The sequence below is a fragment of the Marmota monax genome, unplaced genomic scaffold, assembly GCF_021218885.2.
Source record: "Marmota monax isolate L192 unplaced genomic scaffold, Marmota_monax_Labrador192_F-V1.1 WCK01_AAM20220418_F8-fsc00069, whole genome shotgun sequence".
In the NCBI taxonomy this organism is placed as follows: Eukaryota; Metazoa; Chordata; class Mammalia; order Rodentia; family Sciuridae; genus Marmota; species Marmota monax.
The window spans coordinates 2,108,041-2,121,394 of NW_026695243.1; the positions used below are offsets into that span (position 1 = coordinate 2,108,041).

At 42.5% G+C, this 13,354-nt stretch overlaps 2 protein-coding genes across 6 annotated transcripts in view; one reads left to right on the forward strand and one right to left on the reverse strand.

Moving 5' to 3' along the window:
* The window catches only part of Tex10 (testis expressed 10), a 46,088-nt gene extending 43,652 nt beyond the window's left edge, over positions 1 to 2,436 (forward strand). Inside the window, exons 14-15 of the mRNA XM_046457233.2 lie at positions 875 to 1,085; positions 2,215 to 2,436. Coding sequence (XP_046313189.1) covers positions 875 to 1,085; positions 2,215 to 2,328 — 325 coding nt within the window. The 3' untranslated portion in view covers positions 2,329 to 2,436. The remainder of the gene's footprint in view (positions 1 to 874; positions 1,086 to 2,214) is intronic.
* Positions 1 to 13,354, reverse strand: part of Invs (inversin) — a 163,665-nt gene that overhangs the window by 11,851 nt on the left and 138,460 nt on the right. For 2 of the 5 annotated variants that reach the window (XM_058578134.1, XM_058578135.1), the window contains 4 exons: positions 11,713 to 12,409; positions 7,631 to 7,860; positions 6,682 to 6,756; positions 2,346 to 3,856 (listed from right to left, as the gene is read on the reverse strand). In XM_058578134.1, coding sequence (XP_058434117.1) covers positions 3,750 to 3,856; positions 6,682 to 6,756; positions 7,631 to 7,860; positions 11,713 to 12,409 — 1,109 coding nt within the window. In that variant the 3' untranslated portion in view covers positions 2,346 to 3,749. Of the gene's footprint in view, positions 1 to 2,345; positions 3,857 to 6,681; positions 6,757 to 7,630; positions 7,861 to 9,633; positions 9,798 to 11,712; positions 12,410 to 13,354 lie in introns of those variants that run through there. The other 3 variants (XM_046457232.2, XM_046457231.2, XR_006854587.2) reach the window with 3 other exon arrangements.

The window sequence follows — 13,354 nt, forward strand, 5'->3', positions numbered from 1 at the left end:
CGCCTTAGTTGTCATTGCCATATGTGAAGTCAGGAAAGTTAGTCATATGGTGAAGGGCCCGTTCCACCTAGACCTAGAGGGTAGTAAGCTTCTCTTAAAAAAGATTGGGGACTGGGAGGGTTGTACACTTTGGAACAGAAACTGCAACAGACTAAGGTCAGAGCCTTTAGCAGTCTGTAGACTCGTCCCTTCAAATAGGTGTTGCTCCATTTAATTGACACTCTTCTAGAATGTGGTTAGACTAACTACAAGTTCATATGTCTCTACCATAAAACTTTTTTGCTCTTGCTCTATAAAGATATGAAGAGAATGATGTTTGTTGACATTTGGATTTACCATTTCTGGCCTTCCATGATGTATTGTTGACAGTAATGGTCCCCTCACTGGCTGCTTTGTGAGATCTATTTTGGCTCCTGATGAGCACCCTACCCCCCATAAATCTGCTCCTTCCTAAGAAATTAAACAAGTTCAGAATCTAGGTCATAGACTTAAAGTTTTGTGTATTTCTTTTCTTCTTCTTCTTCTTCTTTTTTTTTTTTAAACCAGTGGGGCATTCTTATTCTTCTGATGTCTTTTACATTGTATAGCAGTTGAATAGTGTCCAGTGTTAGATACTGGGGCTTCGAGAATGTCTTGTTAAATCCAGGAAAGTGCTGGTTGCTAAGCTTCCTGGAACCCACAGAATAGGTGAGAACAGCTAATTCTTCATTGAATTTATACTTACTTAGTTCTGATTAAACCCAGTTCTTATTTATGATGATTTCTGGTGTTTTATCAAGAAATGCTAATCTCTTAAAAGACCATTTCAATTTTTGGGAATGTGAAAGGAACACTTTTCCTGTGTTGGCTCACTGACTGACTTCTTTTTTAATAGGGACAAGCTATGGGGGGCCTGTGTCTCCATCCTGGCTCTCCTGCCTCGAGTTCTCAGGTTGATGCTGCAGAGCCTGCGTGTGAACAGAGTTGGGCCTGAGGAGCTGCCTGTTGTGGGCCAGCTACTTCGCCTGCTGCTTCAACACGCACCCCTCAGGACTCACATGTTGACCAATGCCATCTTGGTACAGCAGATCATCAAAAATATCACGGTAAGAAGCATAACAAGAGTAGGTTCATGGGACAGGTAAGGGTGGGGTTCCTGCACCTGGATTGGGTTCTGTAGTTAAGCCCAGTGTGGTGATTGCTTAGGGCTTCCCTGCTATACAGCACCTGACTAGGACTTAACTAGTACTTTAAGCCTTAAAGTACACACACTTAATGAAGGTGGCACCAGGAAGTTTCCAAAAAGGTAGGGTCATCAGAGTCATTCCTACTTGGACTCTGTTATTTAACTGGGATCATTTGGCAATTTTTTCCCCTCTTACCTGAATAGGCTTGTTTTCTTGTCTGTCAAAAATGGAAGTAATGTCATTTTTTGTGTGCCTTTGGGTTTTGGTGACCATAAATGAGATTATCCAAGTACCGTATTTAGTTTACCTGACATTTTTTTGCTCACTAAATGTTAGCCGACATTAAGGAAATTCTTTAGTAGCAACTTCAGGCTGATTTCTAATCACTTATTTCATTGGATAGGAGGAGATAGTAATCAGCTCTGCCTCCTTGGTGGCTCTTGCCTTTAGCTACATCTATTTTGGGAGGTAGTTTTATCTTCTAGGATTCCTTTTATGTTTCTGTTTAAGAGGGTTAAAAGGTGTTTTGCAGAGGTGTTTGGGGTTTACTCATTGAGACATACAATCTGTTATATTTTGGAATAGTGTTTGTAGGAGTAATGAAAATAGCAATGGCATAATTCAGAACCCGTAGAAGGAAAGAAAAGTCAAGAATTTGAATTATTCCCATATGGGAGAATCAGCCTACCTCTTGATAGATAGAAATTGTCAGAATTATTCTCAGTTGTTGTTAATGCAAGATCATGAGACACTAGATGACAAAGGGAGGGAATCACGGGTATAGGAGTGGTTGATGGTGAAATTTCATTAGTTCTCAGCATATACACTAGGAAATAGGCTAATAAACCAGTAATACCTGAGGACATAACTGACTAGGAATTTTCAAGGTCTGTGGTAATGCCCAATTAGTAGTTCCTTTTTTTTTTTTTTTAATTTTATAGGTGGGGGATACTGTTGGCTAGACTTTGAGAAATCATGTTTCGGTGTGAAAAGTACTATAAGGTGACTTTTAATATAATTCTCAAATTACTCTTGTTTTTCTCTGCAGACACTGAAGAGTGGAAGTGCTCAGGAGCAGTGGCTCACAGACCTACATTATTGCTTCAGTGTGTATATCACTGGGCATCCCCAAGGGCCCAACGCGTTAAGTACAGTGTATTGAAGAGGCGTTGTGGTACCTACTGTTTGAAATTGTTTATTCACATCTATCTTATTTTGAAGAGAAACTGATGTAATAGATGTTTGTCATTAAAGCCAAACTTTTAAAGAAGTTTTTGAATCTTCCTTTGCAAAGCAATGTTTGTGAGTTCCCATTGAAGCTTATGCTGGCTTCTGGATTAGTAGATATACATGAGATGCCTGGTTACAGGTAGAAATAACATTTTGCATTTCAGAGGAACTGAATATTTACAGAATAGAAGTATAGTACCTTCTATTATTTATCAACATACTAGCAAAAGTGTTGTGATCCCAATGAGGTCAATCTCATTCTTAATTTTGAAAATAATAAGTATTAAATTAAAAATTGAGGTAATTAAATTAGGTAAACACATTGCTTTTTATCTCGTAAGCACGGGGATGATACTGATCTTAACAAAAGTGACTTAAAAAAGCCATGAACTCTAAGTTTGTGCTTCCTCTCTGCATCCCCACAGCAGTCTTTACCCTATAAAATGTGAAAGAGCCCACAGTCACCAGATTTCATTTATATCAGGTGTTCTTCGATCTAGAATGTGTGTAGTTTTCCCTGCCAGCAATAGAAGGCATTTTGAGAAGCTTGTTCACCTCTGTAAGTTGGTCAGAAAGTACAAGTGGGATGTCGAGTCCTGAGTTGGCACCTTGGTACATGAGATCTGGCTTATAAACCCTACCTGACTGACTCCTTGATCCTGACAGGCTGGTGGTGCTAGGCAGTGAGGCGGCCATTCAGAGAGGACATGGCCCCAACCTGTGGCCTTCAGAAACTAACATGGGAACTGGAAAATGTAAGGAGTTAACAGAATGTACTTAGTTCTTTTTTTATGAAGTTTCTAAATGCAAACACTGGGACATAATTCTGATATAAAATTTAGGACTGATAATGTTGGAGTAATAGGAGGTGATATCTATCAGAAAGTTTGTTTTAGTAGATTCCAGGCAAGTAGTAAGATGAAGACGGCTGCTGGGGGTGTAGAGAGGGAGACAGGTTCCCCGTCTCATTTAGGTTTATCACTTGAACCAGGAAACGAGGCCTGTAGTAGCTAGCTGTTATAAATCCCAGCCCGGCAGCCCCTGCAGTGCTCACCACCCTAGTTTTTACTTACGTTACTGATAATTATCAATTCTCATTTCTAGCTGTGCTGTGATGAAGGCACACAGCTGGGCAGTATGCATGGACATAGTCCTGGTCCTCTCAGTGTAGGCTGAGATGATTTACAAATTAGCACTTGTAGAGCAGAGGAAACGCTGGATATTTTCTTTCAGTTATGACATTTTCAAGGTAATAAGGCTTTAGGCATGGATATTAAAGTTTTCCCAAAATGTAAGACAGTCCATCAACAGAGAATCAGAATTGCATAGCTATTCACCTTTCTCCACAGGCCATCAAAGCTTTGGTTTGTTTTTTGATTTTGCAGCTGATTGCAGGTTATAAGAAAAGTTCTTCGATCTTCCACTGTTCTCAAGGAGATGTATGCATTGCAAATTGCTCACTGTTAAAAACAAATACCAGATAAATAGTCAAGTTAATTTTAGTGCTGAAGGGAAGACTTCACTGATGCTAAGGGAAAATAAGTTTGTGCTATCCCTGGAGCCAAATAAGTTGATGGGCCAGTGTACTTCAGAGGCAGGGTGATCACTGGCCTTGCATTTCTTCTACTCTCAAAAATATGGAACATTTCTTGAAGGAAACACCTGCATTGGGAGGGAACAGGTGTTTTAAGGAGCTGGGACTGGAACTTTTGGTCTTAAGTCTACCTGGAATAATTAGTGTTCTCTCGTTGTGTCTCATGACACAGTGCATCCTTACTCATATTCATGTACCATCTTTTAGTTCCCTTTCTTTTTTGTTTCAGAAGATTTGAAACCTATTCATATTCCTGAAGGTTAATAGACTGATAGACTAATAGGCATATCAAACTCAAAATGGATTTTAAGAGGACTTTTTATGACTTAGAAATAATAAATTTGTAGGCTGCCACAGTCAGAAAACATGATAACTGACAAATGAGGATACTGAGAACTCATGGTTGGGAGACTTTGCTGCAGCCATATTGCTATATTTTGCTCTTAACCCTGGAAAAATAAAAGCAAATATGAGGGCTAAGTTTTAAAAAGTATAGAACATGTCTTTATTTTTCTCTCCTGGTTTTACAACTGCAACAAAATTATTTTTAAATGAATTAACTGCTTTTGGAACTCCTGTGTTTTTGGCTACCCCCAATATAACTGAAATTATCACCTGCATACCCCTGTACAAGATGGCAGAATATACTGGATTCAACAGGGGTTCCATTAGCAATGTTCATGTAAGCTATGATATTCCATTCACTGGTGTGGAATGTTACAGGAAGCTCTTTCATTTTTAAAGAAATGATCCCTGGTATGTATGTGTCAGTAATAGGCTATGTTGATAGTCTTTGTGGGTGGTTTGCAGCAGCACTGTGAAAGACTGGAGAAAGCAGGGAGTTTATCTGTCTCCTAAATGGATGTAGGGCAAATAGCCTGCAGAGACTACATTTTGATATATTTTTCTGTTTCTTCCTTTTTGAAGTGGTAGAAGAATTATAAAACTTCAGCATGGCATCTCCCTAAGCCAGAGGGCAGGAACGACATATTCAGTCGTCAAATAGTTAACCATCTACAATGCACCAAGTAATTTTCTGGAAGTGAACAGAACATAGGCAAAATCAGAAAATTTATAGCCCTATTACATTCTCAAGGCAAAAAAGTGATTTTTCTTTTTTTTTTTTTTTGATGCTGAGTATCAAACCTAGTGCTTCATGCATGCTAGGCAAGAGTTCTACCATTGAGTCACATGCCCAGCCCTGAACTAACATTTTTAATTCAAAGTGAAAAACAAAGTTAATGTTCTCTCTTTTGGTTTGTTACTTGATTACAAAATTCACAAACTTGTGTATATATCCAAGTCACACTCACTTTATGGATATTATTTCATTTGTAGACATGTTTTCTATATAAAACAGACTACAGCTAAACTGTACCTAGTAGCTCTGCTTGACCAGCTTCATTAACTGGTTGATGCTTCATGTAGGTGGGTTTAGCCTTGACAAAACGTATGTTCCCTCCAAGTTCAGGGTAGGGAAAGATTCTCTTTTCTGATTTCAAACCAGTCAGAAATGTGTGCAGGACAAACAAGATGCTTATTATGTAAAGTCCTAATAAACCATTAAGATGCTTTGAATTTGTTTACTCTGTACCCTCACTAAAAACCTTTCATACGCATTCGTTGTTTAAGAATTTCTGGCAGTACTGGATTTGCTTCTCTCTTAAGTCAGAATTAAAACTGATCTGATTATCTTTACTAATATTATATAGATGAAACTTTCTGGTAGTTCTGACAGTTCTGTTGAAATATTCTTCAGTCAAGAAAAAAGAAGGCCTTTTTACATAGAACTGTGAGGTTTGATTACTTTGAAAGTTTTTACTATCCCACCCACCACTTCCCTGATCAGCCTGCCTGGGTTACATGAGTTACCTAACTTATTAAAGGATTGGCAGTAATTACTCTGTCCCCCCACCTCCAGATTTTCCCCTCATCAAAATCTAAATGAATGCTAAAGTTCATGCTGACAGTCATTGTTCACCTTCCCAGCTGCACTCTGTTCTTGCAGGATGACTGTGTGGATCAGGGTCAGGGCCATGGGTTGCCATAGCCACTGTGAGATACACTGGACCTGGCATTAGCTGCTGACAGCACTGAACTTATCACCCATTTTTAATGCTGGCGTGAAGGAAGGGGCACTAAGTAAAACTCTCTTGTCTTGTGGCTGCAAAGAAAGCTGCTGAGCTCTCGAATGAAAGTGTACCTTTGAGCCTGAGTGCAGTGTCCTGTTTATGGTGTTCTTCCCACTTTTGGCAAGGAAATGGAGGATCTTCTTGACACCAAATGGGCCAAGGACTTCCAACATTGATTTGAAGAAAGTATTTTTGTAAATGAAAAAGTATGTAAAAATGATTAGTGATAGCTACCATTTATTGTTTCTACTGAAGGTAATGTTAATAGCTTTCAGTTGTGAAAATAATTTGCCTCGGGCTAGGGATATAGCTCAGTTGGTAGAGTGCTTGCCTCACATGCACAAGGCTCTGGGTTCTATCCTCTGCACAGAAAAATAGTAATTTGCCTCATAGAGACATATATTGGCTGTGATAATCCCATAAAAGGGGGATAAGAAAACTGCATTCTTGAAATGACTTTGGAAACCCTGGCCACCTCTCTTCTAATGTCTCCTGTATTTGGGAATGAAACAAGAAAAACCCTTCACATGTTCTCTCCCCCTGCTTCATGATGCCTTACCTGAATTGAGATGCAGAGCAGGAGGGGCTCTGGAAAGTCTTGTAGGATGATGTACTTTTCCTTCCAGAGAACAACCTGAAATCAACCAACAACAGTCATCTATCTTTGACCAATAGCAGTGTGGCCTGACCAAATTATGAATTCCTCATTGAGGAAAGGGCTTGAGCTACCAAGATACAGTAGGTATGGCATGGAAGTGCAGATTGTTCCTTATCTGAAATGTTTGGGAGCAGCAGCTTTACAGATTTAGGGGCAACTGCATAGACTTTACTGGATGGGCATTCCTAATCTCCGATCCCAAGTCTGAAATTTTGGGCTGCTCAATCTGTATCGTGTAGGTTCAGAGCCAAAACCTGAGATTTTGTTGCGTGAACTACACAAGATCTTTCTAAAGGTGCTTGGCTTTTTTGGTAGGAAGTTAGCCAGAACTGTTCTCTGCTAAGTTTATTTGGATGAGCTCTTTCCAGAACTAAAAATGCTTCTGTTTACAGCAATTTATCTGCTGAACAAGTATTCACTATAGTGGATGGGTCTCAGGCATTCCATAGATGAGCAACCCTATACTACCTTAACATAGGAAAGGTCAAGGCAAGGCAGACAGGGTATGAGTCTGGAGTTGTCCCAGTGGGTAACGTAAGTTGGGGAATACTCGAGCAGAGCTGTGGAGAGGTTCAAAGGATGAGACTGTCAACCAGGGAGCCTAGTGAAGAATCTTTTGGAAGGCTCTCTGAGCTGTGATGCTAGCTAGAATGCCTCATGAAACCAAGTATGACCCAGAATTGCTTGGAGGCAATAAATGGGGTGCTAAAATTTTATGCTCAGAAGTAGAATAAGGAAGCTTTCTGAATGGTGGTGTGCCCAGTGTAATTAAATCCTATTTCAGATTCTGCCGTGGCACTCTGAGGGTGGCACTCAGGTGGTATACTACATAGCCCAGAAGGACATTTACCATAGATCTGCTTGAGCACTGAGTGCCTGGTAGACTTGGTGCCTGAGATGCCCTTGGATGGGCTCTTGGGAACCCTGATGACTGCCACAGTCTTTGGGAGCTTTACTTCCAGTTCTCTTCTCCAAACCTGGAGGAGCAATGATGTGCACTCACGGCTCCATTTGTGCCCGTCTCCAGCTCCAGGCTGCTTCCTGTTCAGCAGGTGGGACAGGTGCTTTCTGAGCCGGTAGCTGGTGGGGCCGGAGGAGAGGAGAGGCTTAAGGTCACAGTATAAAGAAGAGCAAACTTCTTTCAGCTTCCTAGAAGCTTTAGGAACAGTACTTGTGAAACTCCTGATTTCAAAGGTGGCATATTGAATTTGAGTTCTATCTCTTCCCATCATGAAATACTAATTGAACTAGGATTCATCAGATGAGTCTTTGCCCTCAGGGAGAAACACTATGCAAAACCTAGGAGCTGGGCACATGGGGACAGATGTGATGGTTTGGTAGGCTTCCCAGGCTGCTGTGCACTGTGCTGTGTGTAGGAGCTTCCCAGGCAGAGGAGGGCACTCTGGGCAGCAGAATCAGCATGGACGGACGTGAGGCTGGCTGCACTGTGGAAGGAGCCGGCATCTGTTGAAGATCTGCATTCCAGGCACACTCCCTGTGATTTAAGGGGCTGTGAGGCAGACCTTCCAAGGTTCAGAAAAGCAGAGTAACACAGAAAGTGACACGGCTAGAGCCAGCAGAAACCAGCATTCTGCATCAGTACTATCTGGCCCAACTGCCAAACACTGCTAAGGACTTTGTCTGATTTCCATACATAATGGAGGGACTCACAAAGGGTTAAAGAAGAGTGGCAGCCAGGTGCAATGGCACATGCCTATAAAGCCAGTGATTTGGGAAGCTGGGGCAGGAGAATAAGTTTAAGCCCAACCTGGGCAACTTAGGGAGACCCTGTCTCCAAACATAAAAAGGCTGGGGATGTAGCTCAGCGGTAAAGTGCCCCTGGGTTCAATCTGCAGTACCAAAAAAAAAAAAAAAAGTGGCAAAGGTAAAAGCTGCTTTTTTACTAAGAACATTCTGCTGGGGAGTGGAGCTTGGAGTGGGGAAAGATGGACAGAGGAATGATGGCAGTATTTACATCTAGTCTTTACTTGATGGTTTTTATCCCACGTGTACCCAAACTTACTGACAAGCGCAACTGTTTGGAACCCTGTGAGGGAGAGCTGCATCCGTGCACTGCATCTACTACTCCCAGCGAGCCTAGAGGAGCAGCAGGCCCATGCATGATGCTAGGACACACCACATGGGAGAGAGTCTTCTCAAGTCTGCTAAATATTTGCAGTGCTTGGTGCAGCCCTGCCTCCTTTACCAAAGGCTGATTTCGGCAACCAACATGGTTCTTCCTTTCTTTTCCTGGAGAGTGACAAATCATAGTGTCCCTCAACTAGAATATGTTCCACCTTTCTAAATGGCCAGTATTAGAGAACTATAGAGATGGGGCACTGCTGTTCCATAATGGTTTCTTACGTTAGAGGTGCTGGGTGTCTCCCCACCCTCTGCACTTTGGGGAGGCCCAGGTACTGGTTGAGACTGTGGGGAGCTTCAGCTTTTAGTGGACACAGCTCCCCCGATCAGCTCTGGTATGGAGACTGGATTGGCATCCAGGAAACTCTTAAGGTTCTTGGGGCAGAGGAACAGGCCTCATTCTCCCTCCTTCAGGAGAACAGATGCCCCTGGACTGTGGGAAATTCAAACATGCCCCATAGTCCATGGGGTCAGGGCTCTTCCTGCTGTCCAGTCTATCCTTGCTTCTTTATCTCAGAATATGCTGGAGAGAGCGGACAGAAAGGGGCTTCCACATATTAGGTGATGTTTTGAACAGCAGCTTTCCAGCTTAGCCTGTCCAGTACCTGATTTTAGTTTTTATAATAGTCAAGTCTTAATTGGTAATAAAACTTCACACTTAATTTTCAGACTAGGTTTCATTTTCTTGAGGTCCAAGGTCAATCTGCTCACCCATTGATGCCTATTTTCCAGCTCACTTTCTCCGTCCTTTTCATGTCTCCTATAAAGACAATCCATTCATTGAACACTAAGTGCCACGACCTATCCCCTATGCTGTCCCTCACCATTCCTTGTTTTGGTGTCAGACACACAGTTCCAGGACAGCACTTTGGGTCCTATAGTTAAAATGGAAAATATAGTTAAAATATAATAGAATCAACAAAAGTGTTTTCACCCTCCAGATCTAGTACTCCACAACATGTGGCATCCCAGAGGCCCTTTGGGAGTTGATGTTTCTGAGAACTGCACAATGGTGCAGCCGGAGGGGGCCTGGGTAATTGCCCTTCCAGATGGGCGCACCAGACGATCAGCCCACTGTTTCTGTGAGGAATGACTGAAGGCTCATTTGCTAGTCTGGATACTTACTGACAGGACCTGTCAGCTCCTGACTCTTCAAAGAAGTCAGAGAACAGTCTGGGAGGGAGACATTTCAACTAGGGAGCAGCTGTGGGGCCTGGGGAGGCAAACCTTGCCAGCTTGTTTAGATCCCAGGTGTCAGCCAAAATACTTAACAAAAAGTCCCTCCTGATGGTAGTGCATGTCCTAGTGTAGCTTCCCAAGGAGGGGAGCAACGGATGTTCCCTCCTGCAGCTTCAGAAGGAGACTCGACTCAAAGTCAGCATTGGCACCTACTAGCTCTATAGTGTTAAGTTGATTAACCTCTTTGTGCTTCAGTTTCCTCATCTTTGGAATGTGGACAAAAATAGTAACTACCTCAGAGGGTTAATTGTGAGAATGGAATTAATATCTATAAAACTACTTTGAACAGTACTTGCACAAGTGCCCAATAAATGTTAAATAACTACTAGTATTAACCATGGCAGATATAACAGCATCACCCCACGCTGGGACTGAACCCTCGGTGTGTGTGAGCACCTCCAGGCAGCCCTTCTCTAGCCTGCTCTCAGGTGAGGAGCAGGAGGCTAGCCTCCACTGCCACCATCTTGACCACAGCAAGAACTCACTTTAATGTCAGGGGAAGGCCCTCCAGTGTGAGTCAAACGGAGATTCAAATGCTGGGTCTGCACCACAAACATAGCTCATTTTTCCTGAATGGTTTGCTTATCTAAAATACAGAAACCCCCATGTCTGTCATGATGGCCTTCTGGTGTGGCTGGGAGCTCCCATGTGCTTAAACAGACATGAGTACACATTATTCCAAGCTAGACCAGATCGGCCAGCTCTGGGTCAGGCATTCTTTGGCGTGATATTCCTATTGGCCTCTCCTGGGACCTCCCACAAATTCGTCTTGCTCTCTTCTTTCTCAGCCAATAGTAGTGTTCTCTGGGCCTCTTCTTCCTTTTTCTCTGGGTGTGGGCCTGGAGACCTGGCACACTGGGCTTGTAGAGATTCACTTGCTTTACCACGCCATCAATCTTCCTCTCCTCAGAGATGGAGGACATGTAACTCCCACCAGTCAGCGATGGGCCAGCCCTTCCCTGGTCACTGTCATCACTATAAGGCCTAATATGGACTGAGGCCCAGAGGGGGCCTACAGTGTGAAGGAGATTATGAGACAAGTGGAAACTTGTAGCAAAGGACCTTTGTGGTCCTCTGGAGAGGTGTCTGTCTCTATCATACTGGGACACTGCCCCAGCCTCTTAGGATAGCCTCCATCCCAACTCCTAGCATCTAACCTGTACTGAGTTTGTAGATGCTCAAACACATTTTCATAATAAATTTCAGACACTTCACTATATCCAAATCTTGGTTTAGGTATTTGGAGTAATTTAATAAAAATAAAATATGTGTGTAGTGCTAAGTGCTTGAGAATTCACAAAGCACACATTATTTCATTCCAGTAACCTACCATATAAACAGGATAGGTGCAGCAACTGTTAAATCCTGTTTTACTGATGAGGAAACTGAGGATCAGGGAGGCCAAGTAGTATGTAAATTACTAGGATATACATGTGTGAATTTCATGTCCAGCTCCATAAAATTGGCCTTACGATGCCCTCACATGGAATTCACTGAAAAATATCAAAGCACAGGAAGAACCAAAGAGGTGGCAGCCCTTCACACTCCTACCTTCGCCAGGCGCGCTGGATGACTGCGGCTGCCTTGTTCTTTTTGCGAAACAGCTCTTTCCTAGTCCTTTCTCTCTGGATTATCTGCAGTCGGAGCTCTACAGGGAGAAGGTCAATATTCACACTCTGCCCAGAGAGGGGTCCAGATGCTGGATCAATGTCCTTAGATAACTGAGCATCCTCAGACAGGGTAGGTGTCCCCAGTTTCCTGGCTCCTGACCTCATCTCCTCTGTGCTCTGTGGCAAATCTAAATAGACCCCTCCTGGGAGCTTGTCCTGTGTCACTCTGTTTCTTGGTGTGCGATGGTGGAGAGGATTCTGCCCAGCATGAACAACCTCCCCCTTGGCACTGCCAGGCCGGCTGGAACCAGCCGGGGAGCACCTTCCTCTGAGCTCTTGAAGGCGCCTTTTCTGGGGGGTATTTCTGGCCTTGGGGGCTGCATCATGCCGCCTGCAGGGCTTCCGGTGGCCATCCTGCTGTGGAAGGTCCTCTCCTTTCTCATCAGGCCCAGCCACCCTGATACAGGAGGGCTGCTTCAGTGCGCCTTTGCCTCTTTCACACCGCTGCTCACCAGCCGTCTCCCCTCTGGTCTTCTCAAGCGAGGAGACTCCCAGACGCCTGTGTCCCTCACTGTCTTCACTGGGTCTCTTGTGGACACAGGCAGAGTGGCCTTTAGAATGTTGTTCCCTGGATGTTTCTTGGAGAGACAAAAAGGGGAAGAATATTTTTTGTCTAAAATTTACTATATAATAGGGCAATTCTAGTTTTCCATGGGAATTTGAAACCAAAGTTTCTATGCCCGATGTGGATTTGGTATTTGTTCTTTTTTTCTTTTTTTTTGTTTATTTTTTACTGTTCAGATGGTTTAACAATTCCAAACACAGTGATTCCCATAAATTTTAAAAGGAATTTATGAAAAGTTTTGTATTCTATTACTTCTAAATATCTCCAAGGACTAGATATTTCACATAAGAACCTGTCCACTGTGCACACAGCACTGGTAAATAAAACTGCACATGTAGCAATGGTTATAATAGGAAGTATCTTTTAATATGACCATTTTGTCCTTGAACCTTTTCCTCTTCACTTCCTTTTACTTTCAGTCCAGTGGACAAGTACAGACATATGCATGGTACTTATTTATTCTTAATCCATAGGAGATAACATATAAAATCTGGTCTCAGGATATGATATTCCAGGATGCCTCATAATAGCAAAGACAATATTGGTTTAGTGTGACATGTTCTCAACAGGATGCACAAAAGGGTCCTCTGAAAATGGCTTCATGGTCTGAAATTGTAATGTGCACAGGGCACAAGCTACCATGAGCAAAACGGAATGAACATATAGCAAGATCAGATCTCCCAGGATTTAGTATACACACACCAATTGATTAAACATGCAAAAGAAATTAAAAATATTAGAAAAGAATAAATATATTTGAAAAAAGAACTAAGCATAAAATGTAAACTAAAAAACAATTTCAAAGTAAAAAAGCAGTGAGGGAACTTCTGCTTCTGTAATGGCAGAAGGGAGACATGCTCTCCAATGAAGACAACAGAAATATTGTATAGAATGTTACCAACAATCCATAGGAAGGGACTGTGAAGCTAACAAGGCAGAAAAAATGAAGAACCAAGAT